At 49.6% G+C, this 23,890-nt stretch overlaps 1 protein-coding gene across 3 annotated transcripts; it reads left to right on the plus strand.

Annotated features, from left to right (window-relative positions):
- The first annotated feature begins 264 nt into the window (after positions 1–264).
- On the plus strand, positions 265–23,687 carry LOC140918504 (protein PML-like). Of its 3 annotated transcripts, none has more exons than XM_078854628.1 (9): positions 265–463; positions 1,630–2,108; positions 3,089–3,669; positions 7,548–7,772; positions 12,163–12,200; positions 16,028–16,265; positions 19,484–19,542; positions 20,420–20,558; positions 21,255–23,687. In XM_078854628.1, the coding sequence occupies exons 1-9, from the start codon at positions 419–421 to the stop codon at positions 22,022–22,024; spliced, it is 2,574 nt and encodes an 857-aa protein (XP_078710754.1). In that variant the 5' UTR covers positions 265–418; the 3' UTR covers positions 22,025–23,687. The 3 variants fall into 3 exon arrangements, with proteins under 3 accessions (XP_078710754.1, XP_078710755.1, XP_078710756.1); XM_078854629.1 differs by having other exon boundaries at positions 21,258–23,687; XM_078854630.1 differs by lacking the exon at positions 7,548–7,772 and having other exon boundaries at positions 21,255–23,686.
- The last annotated feature ends 203 nt before the right edge of the window (positions 23,688–23,890 follow it).

Here is a 23,890-nt window from a genome sequence, read left to right on the forward strand (position 1 = left end):
CTTTTTGCGAATACAGACTAACACGACTGTTACTCTGAAACCAATCTTTTCTGAGAGGCTCAACCGCAAATGCTGATCTATGCACCCTGGAGCTTGGGAAGCTCAGGCCTTGATCCAGACCCAACATGCATGGCCTCAGGCATATTATTTCCCTGAGAGGGCCAGGTGTTCTCAGAATATCTCTCCTGCCCTGGCAAGATAAATAATGTGTCAAAGCAGCAAATGATCACCAGAGGGCAGGGCAGGAGGCAGCTGCACAGGGAAAGGGACTCACTACAGGCCAGAAACAGGAAGAGAGGTTATTTTCTCTTCTCAGAAATCGAAACTTACCAGCCAGAACCTGCTGAAGCAATTACTCAGCAGAGGAGTGTCCAGATCCCACAGATACAGTTCTGATAGAGGCAGGGCCTCATGGACTATGGCTCTCTTGTCCCAGGGGAGCCCAGGCAGCCTGCAGACACAGGTGAGCTTATTGCGATGGCCGGATCTTCTTCCTGAGGGACTGGCTCGGGTGTTTAGTGATTGAGGCATTCTGATACATGCAAAAGGAAAATGAGGAGCAGCAAGATGTGTAGAAGCCCAGGAGATGCCTGAGGATCTCCCACCTCCCCATGGCAGGTGGTGCTGTGTCCAGCGCACATGGGAGATTAGCATGATGACAGTGACCATGCAGCAGGGGAAGTGCCTGGGCAAAGGGGGAATAGGGCATCAAAGGGGGAACGGGAAGTGAGAGACAACTGGCAGTGGGGAGGGTCTCACAGCTCGGTGGAATCTCCTGCTTGCCACTGAGGGTGGCTGCCAGTTACCTAGCTCCGCCTGGGACTTTTATGGGCTGCTTCTTCAGCATGCCCTTCTGGAGAGGCAGGGTGGCCTAGTGGTTTGAGTGCTAGCCTGTGTATCAGGAGACTTGAGTTCTATTCCGGGTCTCTATTCCTGGGGTTTCTCACAGGTTCCCCATGTGACCTTGGCAAGTCACTCAGGCCCAGATCCTCAAACGTAGGGAGGTGCCTAACTCCCATTGATTCTAGGGGGAGTTCAGAGCCTATTTGAGGATCTGTGCCACAGTTTTCCATCTGTAGAATGGGCATAACTGATCCCCACCTCACCATTGTAAGTGTGAGTGCCTCAATGGTTGTGAAGAATTGTGATAACAGGAGTGCAATAAGTACCTTAGAGAGATGGAACAAGGCTGAGTAGATGCATCTACAATGGGGGAGGGAGCTTCAGCCCAGAGTCACTAAGCAGTACTCCCTCTTAGCCCTGCCAGAAGAGAGACAGCTTGGGAGGGCAGGGGGTGAGAGAGAAGTGGGGGAGAGACAGATGTAGGGGTGAGAGGGGTTTCTTGTGATGATACCCAGCTGAGAAAGTGAAAGGTGCTTTTCCTCTGTTTCCTCCATGCCATGACCCCTATGCTGAGGCTGGGATGGGAGTGGCATGGGGTCACACCCCTAATAGCATGTGACTTGCTCTGTGTCACCAGAGCAGCAATGGGAAAGCACTCTTAATGGGGTTCAGGACCTGGCCCATCAAGTTGCCTGCATACAGCATGTGTTGCCTCCCTTGCTGGGCTGCAGAACAGAGCTGTACAGCATTAGTAACCCTGGGCCTCAATCTCTCTCCTTTCCAAAGGCAATGGAGGAAGAATTCCAGTTCCTGCTCTGCCAGGGATGCCGGAAAGAACCCAGAAATCCTAAGCTCCTGTCCTGCCTTCACACCCTGTGCTCCAACTGCCTGGAAGAGAACAAGCCTGTTGGCCAGTGCCCCGTCTGCCATGCTCCCATCCCACAAGCCAGTGGGATCCCAGACCAGGACAACCTGCTCTTCGCCAATCTGCAGGCCAAGCTGAGCACCTACCAGAAGATCATCAAAGGCAGTGATCTGGTCTGTGACAACTGTGGGCAAGAGGGAGAGTTCTGGTGCTCTGACTGTGAGGAGTTCCTTTGTGTCAAGTGCTTTGAGACCCATCAGAGATATCTAAAGCGAGAGAGCCATGAGGCCAAGGCAGTGAGGGATCTCAAGGTGGGATCTGCCAGGGAGTTCCTTGGTGGTTCCAGGAAGCTCAGTAACTTGTCCTGTCCCAATCCAACCCATGCGAACCAGATGCTGAGGTAATGTTCACAACCTGATCTGTTTTCCATGCAGTTGCACCCAGAGTCTCTTTCCAGGTCCAGCTTTCTTTTTCACATGTGGGCAAACCACCAAAACAGTTCCTCAGCCCAGCCTGGGCTCCAGCTCCCAGCCCCATGCCTCGTTCAGTTCTTCCTGCTTCAGGGCCTGTTGCAGGATTCTTCTGTCCGCTCTTAGCTGAACACCATCTCTCAGGGCTCTTGCCCTGGAGGCTCCCGTTCCCCAGCAGGTTCCTACTGCCTCCCCTCCAGGGAACTCACTCTGCTACTACTCCCCCTTCCCTCCTGACAGCCTGGCTCTTCACAGCCCCAGCTGCTGCCCTGCCCTCTTAGCTGGCCAAGCTGGGAGTACCTGTTCTAGCACAGGGGCACTGGATCTGCATCATTTAAAGGGGCCCACCACCCTGTGGCAGGCGCTGTTGTGTGATAAATCATATTGGGCCAGCTGGCATCAGTGGGCCTCATCTCTTTAACTGCAGTGATTTACCCCAGCTGTGATCTGGCCCATTTTCTTTAGCAGGCAGATGCAGATTGGCAAAGAGGAAGCTGGAGGGAGGAATGAGAATGTCAGCGCAGAGCTGTTCAGTCAGTCATAGGAGGGAGAGGTGGCTGGGAATCAGGCAGGCTCTGTCCTAGTCAAGGATATTGCTGGAGGAGTGCATTGTGGGAAGAGAAGGGTTGCTCTGCCTGGGGAATGATCTGAACTCCCCAGCAGGGAGCAGTATAAGGAGGGAAGAAATGAAGGCCTATAACTGAACAGTTAATTGAAACCCAGCACAGCCAGACATCCCAAGTCACTCACTGCCAGGTGTAATGGCTCTACTCTTCGATATCGTTGGCCACTTTCCCATACTCCCCTTAGGCAAAGGAGGACTGGCTATGGGAAGGGTGTGATAAGGCCACCAGCAGAATGGGGTAAGAGTCCTCTAAATGACTGTTCTGAATTGTATTTTCATCAATAGCATCTACTGCAGAGAGTGCCAAAAACCGATCTGCTGCATCTGTGCTCTGCTGGACAGCCGGCACATGGGCAAGCACTGTGATATCAAGGTGGAAATCCAGCAGAGGCAGCAGGAGTTGGGGAGCATGAGTGAAGAGCTGAAGAAGAAGGAGGAAATCTTCCAAGATGCCTATAGTAACCTGAAGAGCAAAGCTGACCACCTGGACCAAGTGACGACTGAAACCCAGGAGCTGATCCGAAAGAGAGTCAAGCAGATGGTTCAGCTGATCGGAGAGAAGGAGCAGGAGCTGCTGGAGATGGCAGAGAGGCAGCACCACCTGGGGAACAAGGAGCTGGAGGGGAAGCTGCAGCAGACAGAAGCCGTGCTCAAAAGGATGGGGGCCAGTGAGCAGCTAGTGGAGAAGATGCATCTCTACGCGTCAGACCAGGAGGTGATGGACCTGCACCCCTTCATCAAGGGGTCACTGGAGGAGCTCAGGAAGCTGCAGCCCCTGGCTGTGGGAGTCAGTGTCCAGGCTGGAGGCTTCGCCAAGTGTAAAGCCAGACTCCAGGCTCTGTTTGAAAGAGTGACGGGGGACAGAGGTAAGACGCTTTCACAAACTTGACTTGATCCTGCTTTGAGCAGAGGGTTGAACTAGATGACCTCCTGAGGTCCCTTCCAACCCTGATATTCTATGATTCTATGACACGTCTCTGAGGTGGTGGTTGTAGACATGGTACCATCATTATCTCTGGCTGCCGCCAGCATGGAATGGAGTGGGGCTGGTGAACCTTTCACTTGTGACTGCATAATGGAGCTTTTGATTGCTCTTTTAGTGTTGCAAGTTGGGTCAGTCTGAAGAGTGAGGATGGAGAATATTGCCTCAGGGGTGGTGTGTGTACAGGTGAGACAAAATAGAAGATGAGCATCAATTCTAGAGCCTGTCTGGGAAATGCCCTGGCCTGTGTTATGCAGGTGACCAGACTAGATGGTCATCATGGTCTCTTCTGGCCTATAAATTAGTAATCACTAGGGCTGGCAATTAATCACAGTTAACTCACATGATTAACGCAGAAAAAATTAATTGTGATTTAAAAAAATTAATCTTGATTAATTGCACTGTTAAACAGTAGAATACCAATTTAAATTTATTGAATATTTTTGCATGTTTTTCTACATTTTCAAATATATTCATTTCTTTTACAATACAGAATACAGTGTACGGTGCTCACTTTATATTATTTTTATTACAAATATTTTCACTGTAAAAATGATAAAAGAAATAGTATTTTTTCAGCTCACCTCATATAAGTACTGTAATGCAATATCTTTATCGTGAAGTGTAATTTACAAATGTAGATTTTTCTTTTGTTACATAACTGCACTCAAAAGCAAAACAATGTAAAACTTTAGAGCCTACAAGTCCACTCAGTCCTAATTCTTGTTCAGCAAATCGCTAAGACAAACAAGTTTGTTTACATTTATGAGAGATACTGCTGCCTGCTTCTGATTTACAATGTCACCTGAAAATGAGAACAGGCTTTCGCATGGCACTTTTGTAGCCGGTGTTGCAAGGTATTTACGTTCCAAATATGCTAAACATTCATATGCCCCTTCATGCTTCGGTCACCATTCCAGAGGACATGCTTCCATTCTGATGATGCTTGTGAAAAAAAATGAGTTAATTAAATTTGTGACTGAACTCCTTGGGGGAAAATTATATGTCTCCTATTCCGTTTTACCCCCATTCTGCCATATATTTCATGTTGTAGCAATCTCGGATGATGACCCAGCACATGTTCATTTTAAGAACACTTTCACTGCACATTTGACAAAATGCAAAGAAGGTACCAATGTGAGATTTCTAAAAATAGCTATAGCACTCGACCCAAGGTTTAAGAATCTGAAGGGCCATCTAAAATCGGAGAGGGATGAGGTGTGGAGCATGCTTTTGGGGGGAGGGATAGCTCAGTGGTTTGAGCATTGGCCTGCTAAACCCAGGGTTGTGAGTTCAATCCCTGAGGGGCCCATTTAGGGATCTGGGGCAAAAATTGGGGATTGGTTCTGCTATGAGCAGGGGGTTGGACTAGATGACCTCCTGAGGTCCCTTCCAACTCTGATATTCTATGATTCTGTAAGTCTTAAAAGAACAACACTCAGATGTGGAACCTACAGAACCCAAAATACCAAAAAAGAAAAATCAGCCTTCTGCTGGTGGCATCTGACTTAGATGATGAAAATGAACATGCATTGTTCCACTCTGATTTGGATCATTATTGAGCAGAACCCATTATCAGCATGGACGCATGGCCTCTGGAATGGTGTTGAAGCATGAAGAGACATATGAATCTTTAGCACACCTGGCACGTAAATATGTTACAATACCAGCTACAACAGTGCCATGCGAACGCCTGTTCTCACTTTCAGGTGACATTGTAAACAAGAAGCGGGCAGCATTATCTCCTGCAAATTGTAACCTAACTTGTTTGTCTGAGTGGACTTGTAGGCTGTAAAGTTTTATTTTTGAATGCAGTTATTTTTGTACATAATTCTACACTTGTAAGTTCAACTTTCATGATAAAGAGATTGCACTACAGTACTTGTAATGGGGGAATTGCAAAATACTATTTCTTTTGTTTTTTTACAGTGCAAATATTTGTAATAAAAATAAATATAAAGTGAGCACTATACACTTTGTATTCTGTGTTGTAATTGAAATCAATATATTTGAAAATGTAGAAAACATCCAAAATACTTAAATAAATGGTATTCTATTATTGTTTAACTGCGCAATTAATCACGATTAATTTTTTTAATCATGCGGTTAATCACAATTAACTTTTTTAATCGCTTGACAACTTTAGTGATCACCCACAGTTTCCACACACCATCAACGTTATCTAACTTATCTCATGGTCATTCACTAGAGTAGGCTGACTGGTAAAAGAAAGGATTTGCCAATATTTTCTTTAACCCAAACGTCAAGCTGCGTTCACTGGCTGGTGAGGGCACATTATCTGTGAGCATCTGAAAAATAACTGAGTGTTTGACGGCCCTGAACTTCCACTCTAATGAATTGTTATCTGAAAAACAGTGCTGGAAAGAGGGAAGTTCCTTACTTGGTATACTCAGTTATCCAATCAGGGAGTGAAAAGGCTTAGGTGACAAATCATACGGCAAGAATCATGAACGGTGACTAGTCAAAGTGAAACAGTGGTGAACAATCCGTGATCTGAAATGTGTTTGTCCAGACTCTTTGGTGAGTATTGATGAGTAGCAAAGACACTGCTGGTTTTGTAATGACTTGCTAAGCAAAAATAAGGGCTAAGGCCAGAATTTCCAGGCATGAGAGCTCTCCTTTGGCTGCATTGAATGTGATACCAGTTTTCAAGACATCCGTCTGGCTGTATAAGGGCTTCTGAAAATACACACTGAGCACTGCCCATTAGGGTTGGGTCTTGGCCTCCCTCCAGGGGAGTGTGTGTAAGCCACTGGTAGGTGGGTGTGACAAAGCCTCTATCTATGTCCAGTGCACAGGAGATATGTCTGTTACAGCTGCAGTTAGTGAACTTATGCTTTTAGCTCTGGTGGTTCCTGGTTCAATCCCAGTTTGTTTGTCAAGATAACAGCAGTCACAAGTGCTCAAAAAGGGGCAGTCTGGTCAGGAAGTGGTAGCCACCTGGGGAATGGGCAGCAGCAGGGATGCTACTGGACATAGCCATCTCACCATATGATGACAGAGTGTACTGGGGGGGAGAGACCCACCCGCTTTGTTGGGCAGGAAGGGAGGCAGATAGGGATGAAACATAGGTAGGCAGACAGCACAGTGGGGGACCCTGGTGTAAAGGAACAACTGGGCTTGATTACATGCACTGTCATGTATCACGCTCCGCATGGGAGCCATGCACTGCTGTCTCAACCCCCATGAGCAGCAGCATCAACAATTAGACACTGGCCTCGGAGTCTGAAAGAAGCAGCATAGCCATGCAGCAGATGGCACTAGTTCTGAGGCAGACATGCAGCATCACTGCAACAAATGTGGCATGTGTGATGGTTCATTGTGGGCTAGCTGGTCGGGGGCACAGGGGCTCAATGTCCATGCCCAGGATGCGGCTTTGCTGTAGGGCATGCTTTGAGACACCATGATGGGCATTGGGAGATTGGGCACTGCTGGCATAGCCTGCAACTCTGTTCATCCTTCCTCTTGGGGGTCCGGGGCACAGAGCTGGGGGCAGGCATTTCAAGGAGGTCCTCAGAAGACCTCTGCTGTTACCATCTGGAAGGAGACTCCCCCAGATGGCTGGGGTTTCCAGGTAGGAATCTCCACCCCATCTACTCTCCTCCCCCGTCCACAGTGCTACCACCTGTGCAAGCAGGCGCCCATGAAACCTACAATCCGCTCTATTGAATTGGTCACTGGTCCCATGGAGCAGGCGGCCCTTCAGCTCCTGATTCACCCTCCTATGTCCCCCTCCCACAGGTACCTCTGCTCCGCAACGGGCCCCCCCGTCAGAGGACGAGAGCACTGTGACGCTCAGCCTTGAGCCTCTGCATCCTCCAGAGGCTTCCCACCAGCAGAGACACCTCCCTGCCAATGACAATGAAGGGTTGCTCTCCCATGAGGACCCCACGTGTCCCCCCAGCTCCCAGGCTGAGCCCCACCTATGTGAGGATGGAGGAGGAGATGTCTGTCCAGCTAACCAAGGTGATGGCTACTGACCACTCCACTAGCCCAGGTGCAAAGGAAGGGGGAGGAGGAGACCACCTCCAGGCAACTCACAAGTGCTGAGGTGGAAATCCCGAGTGTCTGTGGGGGGATATGGGGCCCTCTGGCCTCAGATCATGGGGATTTAGTGGCCCGGCCCAGGGCCAGTGTGAGCCAAGCAGGCAGCAGCATCCTGAAAGGACAGAAAAGCACAAACAGGCACCTGCTGTCTATGTTGCGTGGGATCACATCCATCTCCCGCTCCCTCCACACCCTCATCTCGGCCTTGATTCCCTTTCTGCAGGATACCACTAGCTGGTGGCAAGCCATGCAGCAGCCTCCTTCAGCCCCTCCCGGCTCAGGGAGCCCACCCCTCCCTGAGACCATGGGCTTATTCGTGCCATCACTGCCCTCGGACCTGCTGGACCTGTTCCTTCCTGACACCCCAGAGGGCAATGTCTCCCTGCTTCCAGCAGCACCCATTGTCCATTGCTCCAGCAGCCACTCCATCTTCCCTCCTCCCCAGGCATCTACCTCCTCCACCAAACTACCTGTGCAACCCCAGCCTGTTTGCTCCTGCAAACAGGCAGGAGAGAGGGCTGGGACAGGAGAGGGGGCCTGGACAGGAACCGGCACATCGATGGATCATGGCAGAGGCAAGTGACACAAGCGCGGATGCCAGGGCCTGACTACAGCAGTTTCCAAAAAGAAGAAGTATTAATGTTCCTCTTGCTAGTCCTCTCGATTTCCTGGTGCTTTGATAATTGCCAGAGTTGGAAGCTGCATGCTTTCTTTCCCTTTATGTCCCTGAAAAGCGTGTGTCACTGAGGAGAAAGGATGGCCTTGTGTATAAGGAAGACTAAGGTGACCTGGGCTCAGTTCTCTCCGGGCAAGCCTGGGCAGTGTACCCAATCTCTCTGTGCCTCAATTCCCCCTCAGTACACAGGGGATAACAGCACTGCCTTTGTCAGTCGTTTGGGGCAGGAGCATTCTGTAGGGGCTCCTACCACCATGTGTTTGTACAGCACCTAGCATCATGGGGCCTCTGCATAACACTAGTACTAACAATGACATCATCTCAGTGTTCTTCTGGAATCAGCTTCCATGCCAGTATCCAAGTTACGACGGAGCGGGAGCAAGACCTCTCCCTACATTACTGCAGGAATCAGAATCGTCATCTCATCAAAAAGCCGTGAGGGAAATAACTGTTCCTGACCCTAGGAGAGAGGTGGCAGCCAAGGCCTAGCACATACAGCCACCAGCCCCTGGGGCAGGAGTGACAGATGGACACAGCAAGTCAACCCCCAAACCCAGTGGGCAGCCTCGTCCTGGTGGATCCTCTAGTCAGGCTGGAAGCTGTTCAGATCAGGACTGTTTCTCATTATGTGTCTGCACAGCACACAGCAACTACCCCGACAGGTTCCTGTGGCTCTGCCTGTCTGTCGCCCTTGTATAGTCTGGAAGGCCATTGAAGTCCTGCTGGATTGAATTGTAGGTGTGTCTCTGCGTCCATCAATAGGTTTTAAAGCTGGGGGACCCTTATGGTCATCTAGTCGGACCTGCCTGTATAACACAGCCCAGAGAACCTGTTAGGGAAAAAGGGTTTCCCACCCCCGTCTAGGGTTGGGAGGGTAGCCTTCCCTGGACTTCTGTATTAGCCAAACAAACACAAAGTCAGGACTCTTAGATAAAATGAGGCACTTTCATAGAATCATAGAATCATAGAATATCAGGGTTGGAAGGGACCCCAGAAGGTCATCTAGTCCAACCCCCTGCTCAAAGCAGGACCAATTCCCAGTTAAATCATCCCAGCCAGGGCTTTGTCAAGCCTGACCTTAAAAACCTCTAAGGAAGGAGATTCTACCACCTCCCTAGGTAACGCATTCCAGTGTTTCACCACCCTCTTAGTGAAAAAGTTTTTCCTAATATCCAATCTAAACCTCCCCCACTGCAACTTGAGACCATTACTCCTCGTTCTGTCATCTGCTACCATTGAGAACAGTCTAGAGCCATCCTCTTTGGAACCCCCTTTCAGGTAGTTGAAAGCAGCTATCAAATCCCCCCTCATTCTTCTCTTCTGCAGGCTAAACAATCCCAGCTCCCTCAGCCTCTCCTCATAACTCATGTGTTCCAGTCCCCTAATCATTTTTGTTGCCCTTCGCTGGACTCTCTCCAATTTATCCACATCCTTCTTGAAGTGTGGGGCCCAAAACTGGACACAGTACTCCAGATGAGGCCTCACCAATGTCGAATAGAGGGGAACGATCACATCCCTCGATCTGCTCGCTATGCCCCTACTTATACATCCCAAAATGCCATTGGCCTTCTTGGCAACAAGGGCACACTGCTGACTCATATCCAGCTTCTCGTCCACTGTCACCCCTAGGTCCTTTTCTGCAGAACTGCTGCCTAGCCATTCGGTCCCTAGTCTGTAGCTGTGCATTGGGTTCTTCCGTCCTAAGTGCAGGACCCTGCACTTATCCTTATTGAACCTCATCAGATTCCTTTTGGCCCAATCTTCCAATTGGTCTAGGTCCTTCTGTATCCTATCCCTCCCCTCCAGCGTATCTACCACTCCTCCCAGTTTAGTATCATCCGCAAATTTGCTGAGAGTGCAATCCACACCATCCTCCAGATCATTTATGAAGATATTGAATAAAACCGGCCCCAGGACCGACCCTTGGGGCACTCCACTTGATACCGGCTGCCAACTAGACATGGAGCCATTGATCACTACCCGTTGAGCCCGACAATTTAGCCAGCTTTCTACCCACCTTATAGTGCATTCATCCAGCCCATACTTCCTTAACTTGCTGACAAGAATACTATGGGAGACCGTGTCAAAAGCTTTGCTAAAGTCAAGAAACAATACATCCACTGCTTTCCCTTCATCCACAGAACCAGTAATCTCATCATAAAAGGCGATTATGCTTTAATGCTAGCTGAAGGGCTCACCAATTCCTACACAGAGGAATATGGTGAAGCCCAGAACAAAGAACAAGGTAGAGCTTTTATAGCTTGGTTCAACATACTTTGTGATATCTCTTCCAGTTCAAACCGGTCAACCCCTGTTGGTCTGAGTCCTGAGGTATGAACATGGAGGCCCATCTGTATAAGGAATTCTTTCCCCAAACGGGGAGTACAGGTTACACATAGTTCAAATTCTTTCTACCCATAAACATAGGGAAAGGACAGATAAGCATAGAAAAAAGACAGAAGCCTAGCTTTACATGATTATAGGGTTGTTTTCTGGTTCTTTTCTTTATCAAACCCACCCGGGATCCTGCAGCCAGCCCATAGCTTATGGTTGAGCTGGAGTGTATGTTTTAGACAGACATCCATCCAGTCTCAGTGTAAAGACTTCATGGGGTGAGAATCCACCGTCTCCCTTGGTAAGTTCTTCCAATGGTCAGTTACCCTCCCTGTTAAAATCTGCCCCTTATCTCTAGGCTGGGTTTATGCACCATCAGCTTCTGGCCACTGAACTTTTGGGTTCCCCTTCACCCTCCACTCCTCCTCCTCTCCTTCTTTGTGTTCCTCAGCAGCCTCTTATGGCCTTGAGAGAGGGGCCATACGGCTCCTTCACCTCAGGGCCCTCACTGCCTGATGGGGAATTTCCCCCTTCCCTTACACCTAGCCCCACCTATTCCTCTCTCATGAGTTCCCTAGTACATGCTCGCCTGCTGTCTCCCTTTGTGTGTGAGTGCATGAGGGTTTGTGTTCTCTCTGCCTGCCTGTCCCGGGTCCCGTGTGCAGCCCTGATCCTGCAGTGTGTTAGCTGGGCCTTGTGAGCGGTGAGTAGGCTGCTCTGCCAGTGTGCACTGGCTGCTTGGTCCAGGGAGTGGCTATGTGAGGCAAGTGGATTAAGTGGTGCCAGGTGACTCAGTCAAAGTGGCAGCACATGTTCAGGCATGTAGGACACTTGCTAGGGCTTTTGAATAATGGCAGCTGATATGCCATGGCCATTCACCCTGTGCAGCTTCAGTGTACCATGAATTTGTGTCCTGCCCTTGGCAGCTTTCTGAGAATGGGTTGTGCACATTAGTTGCTCTCTGCCTGCATTCTGTAGGGGCTCCTACCAGCAATTTTGGGAGGCAGCTTTGCCTAGTAGATAGAACACTGGACTAGATTCAAGAGACCTGAGCTCTATTTCTGGCCCTACCCCTGGCCTGCTGGGTGATCTTAAGCAAATCACATTGCCACTCCGTGCCTCAGTTTCTCCATCTTTAAAACAGGGAGAATGACACTTCTTTTGCAAAGCTCTTTGAGATGTACTACTGAAAAATGCTATATTAAAGCTAGGTTTTGTTATTAGCCAGCACTGCTGTTCCCATGCATACCGATGGTGGTTTGGCCTGTTACTTAACTCATTCTTTTTTGTTCTTTCTAGAAGCTGCCCCAGCTAGATCCATAGATAATTCCAGCAAGGTAAGACAGTTTTGTGCTTGTTCTGTCAGAATTGGGGATCAGCACATGCAGCATTCCCTGTACCTGTGGCAGGAATCCAAGCTCAGTTTTCAGGATCATTGGCTGGAATGGAGGGCTGATTGATATACATGTTCCTCTTGCCCTGTGTTGTTTTTAATACAGCAATTTTAATCTAAGGTCCTATTGTTCCCTCAATTCCATCCCTTTCATAGAATCATAGAATATCAGGGTTGGAAGGGACGTCAGGAGATCATCAAGTCCAACCCCCTGCTCAAAGCAGGACCAATCCCCAATTTTTGCCCCAGATCCCTAAATGGCCCCCTCAAGGATTGAATTCACAACCCTGGGTTTAGCAGGGCAATGCTCATACCACTGAGCTATCCCTCCTTTTCTCCTGCCTCAAGGTTCGATCACACATCCAAATTGGTGGACACGTGAGCCAATAAAAATAATAATCCCTAGCTCTTCTTTTCAGGGGGTTGGTTGGATGAACCAGGCTGACAGCGCCATCCAATGGTGACACTCCAGGATATAACACCCAACAGTAGGGGTCCTAGGCACTGCTTCGCCTCATGGTGTTATTGCCCCGTGGTGAGATACCAAGGGGCCACTTCACTTTGCGGAGATATTGCCTGTGGTGGGAATCCAAGGGTCCACTTCTCCTCGTGGCATTCTTGCCCCATGGTGAGAGTCCAAAGGGGCGCTTCGCCTCCCAGAATTATCGCCCCATGGTGAGATTCCAAGTGGCTGCTCTGGCTCACGGCGTTATCGCCCCATGGATGGGAGTGCAATGGGGAGCGTTGCCTCACGGCGTTATCGCCTGGTGGTGAGAGTCCAAGGGGCCGCTTCCCCTCGCGGCGTTACCGCCCCGAGGCTGGGAGTCCAAGGGGCCGCTTCCCCTCGCGGCGTTACCGCCCCGAGGCTGGGAGACCAAGGGGCCGCTTCCCCTCGCGGCGTTACCGCCCCGAGGCTGGGAGACCAAGGGGCCGCTTCCCCTCGCGGCGTTACCGCCCCGAGGCTGGGAGACCAAGGGGCCGCTTCCCCTCGCGGCGTTACCGCCCCGAGGCTGGGAGACCAAGGGGCCGCTTCCCCTCGCGGCGTTACCGCCCCGAGGCTGGGAGACCAAGGGGCCGCTTCCCCTCGCGGCGTTACCGCCCCGAGGCTGGGAGACCAAGGGGCCGCTTCCCCTCGCGGCGTTACCGCCCCGAGGCTGGGAGACCAAGGGGCCGCTTCCCCTCGCGGCGTTACCGCCCCGAGGCTGGGAGACCAAGGGGCCGCTTCCCCTCGCGGCGTTACCGCCCCGAGGCTGGGAGACCAAGGGGCCGCTTCCCCTCGCGGCGTTACCGCCCCGAGGCTGGGAGACCAAGGGGCCGCTTCGCCTCGCGGCGTTACCGCCCCGAGGCTGGGAGACCAAGGGGCCGCTTCGCCTCGCGGCGTTACCGCCCCGAGGCTGGGAGACCAAGGGGCCGCTTCGCCTCGAGGCGTTACCGCCCCGAGGCTGGGAGTCCAAGGGGCCGCTTCGCCTCGAGGCGTTACCGCCCCGAGGCTGGGAGACCAAGGGGCCGCTTCGCCTCGTGGCGTTACCGCCCCGAGGCTGGGAGACCAAGGGGCCGCTTCGCCTCGTGGCGTTACCGCCCCGAGGCTGGGAGACCAAGGGGCCGCTTCGCCTCGTGGCGTTACCGCCCCGAGGCTGGGAGACCAAGGGGCCGCTTCGCCTCGTGGCGTTACCGCCCCGAGGCTGGGAGACCAAGGGGCCGCTTCGCCTCGTGGCGTTACCGCCCCGAGGCTGGGAGACCAAGGGGCCGCTTCGCCTCGTGGCGTTACCGCCCCGAGGCTGGGAGACCAAGGGGCCGCTTCGCCTCGTGGCGTTACCGCCCCGTGGCTGGGAGACCAAGGGGCCGCTTCGCCTCGTGGCGTTACCGCCCCGAGGCTGGGAGACCAAGGGGCCGCTTCCCCTCGTGGCGTTACCGCCCCGAGGCTGGGAGACCAAGGGGCCGCTTCGCCTCGTGGCGTTACCGCCCCGAGGCTGGGAGACCAAGGGGCCGCTTCGCCTCGTGGCGTTACCGCCCCGTGGCTGGGAGACCAAGGGGCCGCTTCGCCTCGTGGCGTTACCGCCCCGTGGCTGGGAGACCAAGGGTCCAGTATATCTTACGGCTTTATCACCCTGTGGTGAGAGTGCAAGAACTCATTTTTCCTCGTGGCGTTATCACCCTGTGGTGACCGTCATAGGGGCCACTTTGCCCTTTGGTGAGAGTCTAAGGGGCCGCTTTGCCTCGTGGCATTATCGCCCTGTGGTGAGAGTTGGGAGGGTAGGGGAACCAGGGCCTACCCTACTCCTCCATGTTCTGACCCTTTTAAAACCAGGTAGCCTAGCACAGAGCTCAGGCCCAATATCTCCACACTCATACCCTGGGTCACTTCCTGCCCTCATCTTATTTCCTCCAGCATCATCTTTGGGGTCGGAGGTGGGGTATCTCTCGTGATTGCACTGGTCCATCTGGAGCAGCTCCTCCACTGGTAACAGGAAGTCATCCCCTTTAGTTCCCATGGCCGACTGACTAGGAGGCTCGGACCCGGCGGCTGGGAGTCCTGGCGGCTTCCTGGGAGGAGACTGCAGCACACAACTGCTCTCCTCCTCAGTAAGCCAAGACTGTGTTGTGCTGCTCCCTTTTGAACATTCTCTCTACTGGGAGCATGCCCAACAAGGGCGAGGGGGCATGGCCTCTTGGGCCCAAAACAGATTGTTAACCCTCGCCTTGCCAGCGTGGGGTTGATACACCCTGTCAGACTTATCTAGCACTTTTCATCAGTAGGTCTCAAAGGAGATCAGTAGCATTATCGCCAGTGGGACTGCTGATGTGAGTAAGAACTCACCAACATTAGGAAGGGCTGCAGAGCCTAGCCTTCACTGTACTTCTTGCCCTTCCCATGCCACCCCTAACCCTGCCACCTTACATGATAGGGTATCGGAAAGACATTGAACCTTGAGGCATCAAAACACAGGCCATGTAAATATTCCAGATTCTAATGTTAGCAAATGCTCGGGATGTACAGGTGTATATAAACAGTTCCCTAACTGATACTTGGCAAGGGGATTTTGTTGTGTCTTTGTCTCTTTACTCAATATAGGTAATATAAAGGAAGCACATGGGTACAGTGGCTCCAAATGAGCATGTTTACTAGACATCTCTTACATGCACAGCCTCCCTATGTATATAGACCGCTGTTTTTACAGGGTCTTGGTGGCTTCAGAAGCACAGAAGAAAGTAAGGGTCACTAACGGGCTCACAAACTATTTAAGGGGATGGGGGAATGGGAAATGTATTTGGGGTGCTGGGAGAATGAAGTGACTTGCTGAGAACAGAGACAGAGTGAGTAAGCAAATGTAAGTTCTCCTTATGTCATTTCCTGATGTGAGGGTTTAAATTGCCAACTTCAGTTTTAATTAACAAAGTTATTTGCACTGAATTACCTTGGTTTTTTTTCCCCCAAAGAGAAAAAAATAATGATACTGTCACTGACTATGACTTGGGTGCTGCTCCCTTCTCCATCCGCTGGCGGGTGGAGGCAGAAGGAGCCACCCATTTTCCATGTTTCTGGGGTCATCTCCAAGAACTGAGAACATCCACTGCTGTCTGTCCATCCATCCATCACCCATTGTTATGATATGTCAGGGCCTTTCCTATTATGTGTCCCAAATTGTGTAAAATGCATAGGTCTAGCCTCCACATTAAGGAACCTAGAGCCACACCATCTCCAAAGACTCTTTCAAACATATTCCCAAGCAGAAAACGATGAGCTGTCAAGGATCTGTTTTCATTGTTTAGGCCCCTTCGTTGTTGAAGAGGAAAGGAGTCCAAACCGAGGCCCCTGCGAAGGTGATCAAGACTGAAGCTGATGCAGGCAAATGGGAGCAATCAGCAAGGAAGCACCAACAGAATTTGCTGGAACAACCGGGGACCAGTTCCTCAACAGCAAGCAACTCTTCATGTGTGACTGACAGCTTCAGTGCAGCCAAAGTAGCTGACTTGCTGGAAAATAACATCTATGAGCCATGTGAGCCAGGTAGGCAGAGACGATCACTTTGACCATTTACATCAGTGAATCCACAAAGAGATTCCTGAAATAAATGTGGGTCCTGTGAGACCTTATCTGGAGTATTGTGAGCAATTCTGGTCTCCCAGGTTTAAGAAAGATGAATTCAGACTGGAACAAGTGCAGAGAGGGGCTACTAGGATGAACTGAGTAATGGAAAACCCACCTTATGAGAGGAGACTCAAAGAGCTTGTCTTGTTTAACCTAACCAAAAGAAGGTGGAGGAGAGATAAATACATCAATAGGGATAAATACCAGGGAGGGAGAGGAGTTATTTAAGTTAAGGGCCAATGTGGGCACAAGAACAAATGGATATAAACTGGCCAACATAAGTTTAGGCTTGAAATTAGATGAAGGTTTCTAATCATAAAAGGAATGAAGTTTTGGAACAGCTTTCCAAGGGAACAGTAGGGGCAAAAAACCTAACTGGCTTCAAGACTGAGCTTGATAAGTTTATGAAGGGGATTGTATACTGGGACTGCCTACAATGGCATGTAACTGATATGTGACTGCTAACAGAAAATATCTCCAATGGCTGGTGATGGGACACTAGATGGGGAGGGCTCTGAGTTACTACTGAGAATTCTTTCCCAGGAATCTGCCTGGTGGGTCTTGCTGACATGGTCAGGGTCTAACTGATCACCATATTTGGGGTCAGGAAGGAATTTTCCCCCAGATCAGATTGTCCGAGACCCTGTGGGTTTTTTGCCTTCCTCTGCAGCCCGGGGCACAGTCACTTGCAGGTTTAAACTTGTGTAAATAGTGGATTCTCTGTAACTTGAAGTCTTTAAATCATAATTTGGGGACTTCAGTAACTCAGCGAAAGGTTAGGGGTCTATTACAGGAGTGGGTGGGTGAGGTTCTGTGGCTTGCAATTCGCAAGAGGTCAGACTAGATGACCATTGATGGTCCCTTCTGACCTTAAAGTCTGAGTCTATGAGAGGTACATCTGGTGGACAGTTAGAAAAGTACCTCCTCTGATTTCCTACAGATTTCCTAAAGGGATCAGATTTTAGAGTAACAGCCGTGTTAGTCTGTATTAGCAAAAAGAAAAGGAGTACTTGTGGCACCTTAGAGACTAACCAATTTATTTGAGCATAAGCTTTCGTGAGCTACAGCTCACTTCATCGGATGCATACTGTGGAAACTGCAGAAGACATTATATACACAGAGACCATGAAACAATACCTCCTCCCACCCCACTCTCCTGCTGTTAATAGCTTATCTAAAGTGATCACTCTCCTTACAATGTGTATGATAATCAAGTTGGGCCATTTCCAGCACAAATCCGGGTTTTCTCACCCTCCGCCCCCCCCCCCCCACACACACACACACAAACTCACTCTCCTGCTGGTAATAGCCCATCCAAAGTGACCACTCTCCTTACAATGTGTATGATAATCAAGGTGGGCCATTTCCAGCATAAATCCAAGTTTAACCAGAATGTCTGTGGGGGGGGGTAGGAAAAAACAAGGGGAAATAGGCTACCTTGCATAATGACTTAGCCACTCCCAGTCTCTATTTAAGCCTAAATTAATAGTATCCAATTTGCAAATGAATTCCAATTCAGCAGTTTCTCGCTGGAGTCTGGATTTGAAGTTTTTTTGTTTTAAGATAGCGATCTTCATGTCTGTGATTGCGTGACCAGAGAGATTGAAGTGTTCTCCGACTGGTTTATGAATGTTATAATTCTTGACATATGATTTGTGTCCATTTATTCTTTTAAGTAGAGACTGTCCAGTTTGGTCACTTTATGATCTTATTCACAGAACCAAATGAGTTGTATATATTTGCTGATCCTATTCCCTTTTAACTGCACTGGATTTAATTCCATTCATGTTTCTACACTGTGTTGTATTAGCCCCAGGAAAGCCCCATAAATGCTTAACAGGATGTAATGTAATGGTGACCTGCAGACTTTTTTTTTCTTTAATAGGTCAGAGTAGGCCACAGAAATTCCCTCATCGCTACACAAACATATGCAGCCCTGGACACACACAGACACAAGCCTAGGGTTATGTGCTGAATGCCTGACATGGCACAGTGACACAGGGCATTATCATACAGCTGATTCCACATGTATCTTCATATATTCCACAGCTGATTGGTTCTGCTCTGATGCCCCAGAATGCACCAGACTCTGAGGCTGCGGCTACCAGTTGCAGATCACGGAGACCTAAACCTAACAAATGAAAAGGCAAACTTGCACTGGGCAAGTGCTTCCCTTGACCTCGGGGTACTCCATACCTAACCCGAGCTGGGTCCTACAGTGGAAGAAGGGGTAACTGGGAGAAACTGCCTGACCTGTGTTATACAGAAGGTCAGACTAGTTAATCTAATGGTTCCTTCTCTCCTTAAACTATGAATTCAAGTTGCTAGCTAGGAGCGGAAATTTCCAGGATACCTAAAGAAGTTAGGTGCACAACTTCCATTGATGCCTAATTTTCCTTAAGAAAATCTCACACAATTTTTTGTTTTAATTATTATTATTAGCCCTGTGTTTTTCCACTCTCTCCACCAGAGAATTTTGACATATACCGGGTGTGAATATTGAGGGACTGTTGCTTGGTGCAGAATTGCTCCCTTTCTTCTCTTTCTCCAGACAATGTATGCATCTCAATGCACACCAAGTGCCAGCTTCCTTTCTCAGTTACCCCCATGTAACCATCAGAAACCCCAGTTTAAATGAGAGCAAAATCAATCCCCCAGCTTGGGTGTTTGTTCAGATTCTGGTAGCCTGGCCTTCTGCACCCCTCTTTCCTTGCTATCTGTAAGGAAAACCTTGCATAGAAAGAGAGATTGAAAAGACTAGGACTCTTCACCTTAGAGAGGAGATGAATGAGAGGGGATGTGACACAGACATACATAATCATGCATGGGATGGAGAAAGTAGATGGGGGCTGCTATTCACCCATTCTCATAATACAAGAACAAGGGGACAGTCAGGGTAGTTAGAAGCAGCAAAATTAAAATCCATATAAACATTCAGTCTTTCTTTTGAATCTTGCTAAGATCTTGGTTTCAATTATCTCCTATGGCAGTGAGTTCCACAGGCTAACTGTGCACCATGTGAAAAAGGAAGGTCACCTATCACACACACCAATCCCTAGTCTCGCACATACACCCCTGCAGTCCCTGGCACACTCAGACACCTTCAGGGGTCTGACGTGCCTTTTCGTCTGTTGCAGATGATCCCTCGGTTTGTTTGGACAGCTCTGAAGGGGATGACAGCGATGAAGAGTCAACAGTGAGTGTGGCATAATGCCCAAGAGCACCTATGGCATCACAGCTCCCAGGGTAGATGCTGGGAGATTGAGAACAACCTCCAGTATGACCTGTCTCAGCTGGAACATACCAGACACTGTCTGTATATGTGGTGTAGGGCGCTCAGCATTTAGGCTGATTTTCAAATGAGATTTGATGCCCCGACCAGATTGACAGAGATATTTAAGCACCTAACGATGCAGAGAGGCACCTAATGGATTTACCAAAGCACTTAAGGGTTTGTCTTCCCTGCAGAGTTAACCTGGGCTCTTCCCTTGGTGTTGCTCCAACCCCCATCCTGTCCATACGCAAAACCCCCTTACTGAGTTTAGCAGTGCTTTACACCCAAGTTAGCTTGCCCAGCTTGGGGTGGGTGGGGGGAGTGTTAGAGCCCTGCTTTCACTGAGGTGGGTAACCCACCTGCTTTGCAGTGAGGATGCAGCTAAACCACTACAGTGCTGATAGTCCTCCACTGCCTTCCCACAATCCCCTTGTGCCCAGAAGGATAAAGGAGGTCTCCCCCAATTATCCAGGAAGAATCATAGAGCAGCTTAGCTCACTGCTGTGTTAAGAACCATCGGAGGGGTGCCACAGCTCTAAGGACACACACGGGGGAGCACAGCAGCCATGAGGACACAGTAACCTGGGCAAGGCTTTTCTGCTCACATCCAGGCTAGGCTAACCCAGGAACTCAGCCCCAGGTGCCAATCACCTGAATGAACTCTGCAGCGAAGACAGAGACTCAGTGAGTTTACAGTGCCTCAGCCCATCCTGGGGGAACTAGAGGTCGTGAGTTTCCAGAGCTCATGCTCTGGCATCTTTAGGAGCTTTTGAGAACAAGTCACCATTTTCTTCCCCAGGACTCTAGTCTGCCAGACGACATCAACAGCGTCAGTTGTGAGAGCAGCAAGGGAGACCTCCTGGCCTTTCCTGCTGGCAGCCTGAGGGAGCTCAACACGAGACAAGCATCACTGCTCTTCTTTGACCTCAAGTTCTTGAGTAAGACCCTGAGAATTTCTGTTTTAAAGGCAAATGTGAATCCCTGTCTGCAAATCATTGGGGTGAGATCACTGCGCTTAGCAACAGTCCTATCGGGGGGAGTGAGGGGCAGGCCAGATGTCATGGGGCTTCCTGGTCATGCTGGGGAAAGTACATTCTGCCATGTCCCCATTAGGGTGTAGTATGCTCCCCACTGCATGGTGAGGCAGCTCTGCCGTTGGGAGGAGCACCAAGTCCATGAGGACATGAATATTTTTATGTAAGGATGGTCAGCTGCTAGTGGCCAGTGCACCTTCCACATGGTCATTCAGGGCTCTAGATTAATGGCCACAGGACTTTCTGGAGCAGCCATTCCCTTTCAGAAGTGACACATTCAAGAGAGGAAGCACCTCAGATGCCCCATCATAGCAGCGTCAGAGAGACACCTTTCCCCTTTCCCAGGAACATGGTGCTACAGAGATAGCAGTTGATACTGTAAATGGGAAGGGTTAGTTGAAGCATCCCTGATGTGGCAAGCTATACTTGGATGTCAGACACTGATGACCTGCTTGGGGAAGACTATGAGGAGAATTGGAATGGGCCAGATCCCCAGTTGCTGTTAATCGTTGTAGCTCCATTGAAATCCATAATTACACCAGGTGAGGAGCTCACTCAATGTTCTAGTTTCGCTCGACTAATTCTGTCTTTCACTCCCAGCAGCGAATAAAATCCTTCAGCTGGCTCTGGTGGATGGAGAAAAGAACTTTACCATCTTGATTCAGCCTCTGAAATCTTTGCCTGGCTTGATCTCAAAAGGCGGCGTCTGTGAGATTGGTGTGAAGACTTTATTCCGCTACCTCTGCTCTGTCCACAAACCCATCTTAGCAGGGTATGACCTCTGGTCACCAGCCCTTCCTATCCTTTTTCAATCTCTGGATCTCATTAGCAAGAAAGAGGAGTTTAGTGCAGCTGTCTTTGGTTTCCTGGACATCTTGCCCCTGATTAAAGAGAAGATCCCCAAGGCTGGGAGTTACAAACTGAAGAACCTGGCCAACACTTACATTTGGCGGCAGCTCAGTGATAACAGCCCCCTGGAGAATGCAAAGGCCCTAAGGGATCTGTGCACGGTTCTGGAGATTGATCCAGTGGAGGACCCGAAGCCTGTGCTCACCTGCTCTAATCTGGAATGTTATGCTTCCCTTCAGCCATTGCTGAATGAGAAACTTCTCACTAAGCCTTCGGTGCGGATGCTGTCCATGCACAACATGAGCCTTTCCAAGCTCCACACCTTATACCTGAGGGACCCTGAGAACGGGCTGCAGAAGTTCTGCAGGTTCTTCAATTCTCGGCTGCAGAGCTCTGAGAAGAAAATCCGAAAGCTAAGTAAGATCAAAGCCCATTTCCAAAGCCCACAGCCATCAGCTGGGCACCAAGCAGCAGCAGCAAATGAACTGCCACGAGCAATAAAGAGTGAGCCAGACTGCTGAAGTACATCTATAGCTCAGACAAATATATCTGTGCATGGCACCTCAGGCATGAGGCTGAGCAGCAACATTCAGCTCTGAGGTCCAGACTCCACCAGAATTCAAGAAGTTCAGATTCACCGTCTTCAGTTTGGTGCATTATCTAGAGCAGGGCCTGTTGCAAAGCTCACATCTAGATCTGAACTATGAATTTCTGGGTTGCTTGGATCAGGTGTTCTGGGGGGCAGGGGACTCTCTCTCCCCCCCCCTTTATATTTATTTCATATACAAAACTTTGTTAAGCTGAAGTGCTTAGGGCACTACCCTAGGACTTGGGAGACATGGGTTCAAGTCCCTGCTCCACCACAGACCTCCTGTGTGACCTGGGGCAAGTCATGTAGCCACTCTCTGCCTTAGTTTCCCATCTGTGCATTGGGGAAAATAGTCTCGCCCTGCCTCACTGGAGTGTTAGGAGGTGGTGGTTACGTCCTATTCAGGCCTGTCTATAGAGGCCTATACTCTAAGAATTTAGGTGTATTCTTATCACTTGGCTAGTTATAGAGGTATAAAAAAAAGAATCAAAATCACTGTCTGCTGGTGTAAGGGCCTTCTCTTACTGTGACAGCCTGAGGCCCTGTTCTTAGGCTAAGGTCTTTGGCTAAGCAGCAGAGGCAGCCATAAGCTGGGAAGCGACCGGTCACATCCTCACATTCCAACTTAGTCACATTGAAATAAGGTGCTATTGGGCTGTTAGGAACACAATCCTGTCCTGATAATGCCTATCGCCTCCAGAGAAAGGGAAGCGCTTAGAAAATGTAAAAGGAAACTTAGTTTGATAGCATCCTGTCTGGCAAGAACTCACTTTTCAATAGCTGGGATGTGAAATCCTCACTTCTGTATTGTTTTGTCATTATAGTTCCCACTTTGCTATTGTTTTTCTGCATAATCTCTGTCTGGTTCTGTGATTGTTCCTGTCTGCTGTATAAATAATTTTGCTGGGTGTAAACTAATTAAGGTGGTGGGATATAATAGGTTACATAATCGTGTTACAATATGTTAGGATTGGTTAGTTAAATTTCAGGAAAATGATTGGTTAAGGTATAGCAAAGCAGAACTCAAGTTTTACTATATAGTCTGCAGTCAATCAGGAAGTGGGGGGGCGGGAACAGGGAATGGAGTAAGGAAGCTGGAATCATGTTTGGCTAAGGGTAGGAATGGGAACAGGGACACAGATAGGTAAGGCTCTGTGGTGTCAGAGCTGGGAAGAGGGACACTAAGGAAGGAAACTGGAATCATGCTTGCTGGAAGTTCACCCCAATAAACATCGAATTGTTTGCACCTTTGGGATTTGGGTATTGTTGCTCTCTGTTCATGCGAGAAGGACCAGGGAAGTAAGTGGGTGAAGGAATAAGCCTCCTAACACTGTGCATTGGGGAAAATAGTCTCGCCCTGCCTCACTGGAGTGTTAGGAGGCGGTGGTTATGTCCTATGGAAACAAATAAGTACCATTCCTCCTAGCGGCCAATGGCTAGAGGCTGATGTAGAAGCACAAAGAGGTGAAGTTACTTGGCTGCATTTGATCTCAGGTGGTGCTTCGAGGTGCTACTGTAATACAAATAGCACATAATAATAACAACATGGGCAGAGCTATTGCTGAGCAGGGCGTTCCTTGAAATCCAGCACGAGTACAGTTTAATGCCATAATAATCCATGTGTAAGGAACTGTTTTGTTGGCTCTGTGCAGTTTAGCTGGGCTCTGCGTAGGTGGGGGGGTGTGTGAGAAAACCTGGATTTGTGCTGGAAATGGCCAACCTTGATTATCATACACATTGTAAGGAGAGTGGTCACTTTGGATGGGCTATTACCAGCAGGAGGGTGAGTCTGGGGGGC

This window comes from Lepidochelys kempii, chromosome 10 (genome assembly GCF_965140285.1).
Source record: "Lepidochelys kempii isolate rLepKem1 chromosome 10, rLepKem1.hap1, whole genome shotgun sequence".
Taxonomy (NCBI): Eukaryota; Metazoa; Chordata; order Testudines; family Cheloniidae; genus Lepidochelys; species Lepidochelys kempii.